Below are 3,454 nucleotides of genomic sequence, written 5' to 3' on the forward strand. Positions count from 1 at the left end.
CATATCACCATAACCATTTGAATTCATAAATGTTGAAAACATTCTCTTTAAAATTACTCATACATAGACATATGTCTTTTCATTTTAAAACAACACCCCTCACATACACATTCACACACACACCCCTAAGATCACAGTTCCAAAATGTATCTATGCTTGTAACATTTTATGATCATTCAACATTAAATTTTATTTCAAGGACTATCACAGCTGAGAGAGAGAGGACTATCTAAGCAAAGACAGGAAATAAACTAGTATTTTCATGTTAATTTTACATGTCTATCATCCCAACAACTTCTTGCATTCTACACTAGAAATGAAAGGTGAAAGGTTTACACATTTAGGAACTATAAGCTGAAATCACTTCAACATAGAATATTTATGAGTCAAGACAATCAATGTGTACAAAAATTTACATGGAAAAGAAACAAGACAATGTAGCACTTCTAGAAAAATAATTAAAAGTTTCGTTGCATTTACAGGTAAGTGCCACACTGAGGATTTACAACACAGTAATTTACTGCAATCACAGATGAGTTCCATCAAGAAACAAAGTCCTTACACTCCAGACTTTTGGACGGTGTTATCGGAATGCTTAACTCTACGCAGAAGATTTTGTACATCCTTGGGATCCAGCTGAGAAATAACAAAGGGGTTCGCAGCATATATTAGATAAAGGAGTCCGTCACAGTTAGACAGTCAGGTTAGTGTCTCTGACAGGTGTGGAGCCTCGAAGAATTACTGGCTTGGTGGTGCTCTTTCTGTATTCTGCAAGACAGGCCTTCCCCACAGTAACAGCGCTGGAATATCTCCAGCCCGTGGGAGCCTTTCCGCCTGTGCTTAGTGCACACCTGACCCTCTTTGAGGACAGGTTTACAGATCTTGGACCAGAAGTGTCTCGCACAACACAGCCCCGTGGCACAATCTGAGGATCGGAGGCAGATAGAACCTTCTTGTCCTGTGGAGGAGACAGAAGGAGAATGAGTTACCGTTAGGCCTGCACTATTTCATTAAGAGAACTCTAAATGAGCTTCTGATAACGCTAAACGGGGCGGCTGGGTCTTTAAAGCCTTTGACTACCTTTGGTGTGGTATATTTTTGAAGTCAGCGTGGTTCTTCTGGAATATCCATCCAAGGTGCTGTGGTCGTTGCCAAGGTTTTCAACGATGCTTTCCTCAATTTCCCCTCGCGGTAAATGGCTGTGGTCAGAAGGCATGCATATTCCTAAGGAAGCCGGAAATAGTGATTAATCCCCGGGCTGTATGTAATATGTTGCTAACAGCCGTGATGAGAGCAGTCTATTGTGCGGACAGCAATGTGAGATCTGCTACCTCACTGCAGTCAATCATAACTGTTTGACGAATCTCCCCAAATGGAGGAAGCATCAATGAGTGTACTGTTCAATCATACGGAACACCCCAGTAGAGCCATTTCAATTGTGGTGGTGGCAGCGGTGATATTTCTGTCTATTTTAATACTATCCTTTGGAGTAGGAAAAAGAAATTCAGTCACTTAAAAAATTAATGTTAAAAATAACTCCTCTGCTCTGGGTACTATCTGAGCAAGGCAGTTCCAGCTGCCCGGAAGACTACAATCTCACCCACCGGTTACTTCACTGTATAATTTCGATATTACAGAGATTTAGTGAGTTCACTCTGGAATGCGGCTGTACCCTAGGAATTAGGCACCCTGTGTGTTTATTTCTGGAGACTTCTTTGAGACATTAGCATTTTGTGGATCTGTGGTTGTGTGTGTGTGTGTGTGTGTGTGTGTGTGTGTGTGTGTGTGTGTGTGGCTGCTTCTTTGAAGGTAGCTGAGGGTGGAGGGAAGCGGGGGTAAGAGGTGGAGAGCTAGGGACGTGAGTGGTACAGAGATCTCTTTTAAGAGCTGGCCAGCAGAGATTAATCACTCTAGCCCTCGGCTGACAACAGTTTTAACATCCCAGAGGCCTTTGAGAGAGACAAAGCCAGGAGAGTCACCGTGAGAGAAACGGAACTGGTAACAAAATGGCAAGGCTGGCTAGCTAGGTTTCCCTTTCAGAATGACTTTCCCACTTTCTCGAGTGTCCTGAAGTTCTCCCCGAAGATAACTGTTTGATAGAAGTGTCCGCTCTAATGTAAAGCGTGTTAGATCACCGAGGGAGGCAGAGGAAGAAGATAAACTTCCAAGGCCTCAAACACAAGCCAGTGAAGATGTGACAGGGGGACCCTTGCATGCTGAACCCAGGTTTGCAGGAGCTAGAGCGCCTCCTCTCATTCCTGGGTGCTCAAAGGCAGGGTGGTTCCAGTTTAAAGGGGAGTCCAGGACTCACCGTTCTTGCAGTAATTCCCGGGGCAGCACATAGCGTGCCTCATGCAGCGTTTCCTGCGCTTTCTGCAAGCCAGACAGATCTGTACTCCTCCTACACCCGCAGCTCCGCGGCTGGGACTGGAGCAGTACTCCTCGGTGCCGCACTCCTCATCCTCTGAACACGGGTAGGGCTGTGGGAAGGGAGCGGAGTGGTGAGCAACTCAGGCATCCTGGTACCCACACCTTCTCGGTTCCCATCTGCCGCTTCAAAAGCTCTTCCAAGCGCACTGCTCCCGATGCAGTGATTCCAGACACACCCTGACTCTCACACACCTAGGAGACTGTACACCCTCTTCTCCGAGACCCCATTCAGAATCACAGCATCCTCAGATCCCCGATACCCCACTCACCTGGTAGTTGTCAAGAGTCTGGTACTTGTTCCCACCCTCGTACGGAACTCCGGGCGCCACGCTGACAGCCGAGCCCGGCTGCCCCGCAGCGCCACCCAGCGGTGGGGGCAGGTTCTTGATAGCGTTGGAATTGATGAGAACCGAGTTCAAGGTGGCGCTGGCTCCGAGCAGAGGGAGGCTGCAAAAAGCCATCGCTGTTAGCAAGACCAAGAACCGGACAGCTGCCACTGCGCACAAAACCGTCATCTCAGAAGGACGCAAGCAGGAGTAAGTCAGGAAAAAGGAGGTCGCTTTGCACAGCAGCTGCAGAGTCCAGACTGCGGAACTTCAGTCGGTGGAGTCTCTGCTGCTGGGCTCAGGGCTCTGCGCAGCCACCGCCACCTCAGGCTGCCTTTATACTCGGGCTCCTAGCCTTCCCAGCCCCTCAGGGAAGACAACAAAGCCGGGATGGGATTTCAAAGCTTTGGGAGGAGCTGGGAGGGGGAGTGTTTGTGTATCGGAAGCAGGGAGGACTTTGACACTCTCCCCTCGCCCCTCCCTTGCACTATAGTGCTCCTTGTCCAGCTTACCTTAGAGTGCCGGTTATCAGAGCACCAGAGTCTAGCCTGAACTTTAATTAAAAAAAAAAAAAAAAAAAGGCGGGAGGGAGCGCTCTTGCGAGCTCGGGTGCTCTGCAGAGGGGTTGAGTTATTTCTACCTGAAATACTTTCTGAGTTAAAAGGTGATAGAATACACAAAACCACTTTTCTTCCCTT

At 47.8% G+C, this 3,454-nt stretch overlaps 1 protein-coding gene across 1 annotated transcript; it reads right to left on the reverse strand.

Moving 5' to 3' along the window:
- Positions 1–360: 360 nt before the first annotated feature.
- Positions 361–3,129, reverse strand: Dkk1 (dickkopf WNT signaling pathway inhibitor 1). The gene is made up of 4 exons (XM_028895210.2): positions 2,700–3,129; positions 2,312–2,480; positions 1,081–1,224; positions 361–958 (listed from the first exon to the last, which is right to left on the reverse strand). The coding sequence occupies exons 1-4, from the start codon at positions 2,943–2,945 to the stop codon at positions 705–707; spliced, it is 813 nt and encodes a 270-aa protein (XP_028751043.1). The 5' UTR covers positions 2,946–3,129; the 3' UTR covers positions 361–704.
- Between the last annotated feature and the right edge of the window lie 325 nt (positions 3,130–3,454).

This window comes from Peromyscus leucopus, chromosome 1 (assembly GCF_004664715.2).
Source record: "Peromyscus leucopus breed LL Stock chromosome 1, UCI_PerLeu_2.1, whole genome shotgun sequence".
Classification (NCBI taxonomy): Eukaryota; Metazoa; Chordata; class Mammalia; order Rodentia; family Cricetidae; genus Peromyscus; species Peromyscus leucopus.

Coding starts and splice junctions, on each gene's coding strand:
- Dkk1 (XM_028895210.2), bottom strand. CDS start 2,945: ATGACGGTTTTGTGCGCAGTGGCAGCTGTCCGGTTCTTGGTCTTGCTA. Junction 2,481..2,699: donor AGACTCTTGACAACTACCAG/GTGAGTGGGGTA, acceptor CCCTTCCCACAG/CCCTACCCGTGTTCAGAGGA. Junction 959..1,080: donor AAAAATATACCACACCAAAG/GTAGTCAAAGGC, acceptor TCTCCTCCACAG/GACAAGAAGGTTCTATCTGC.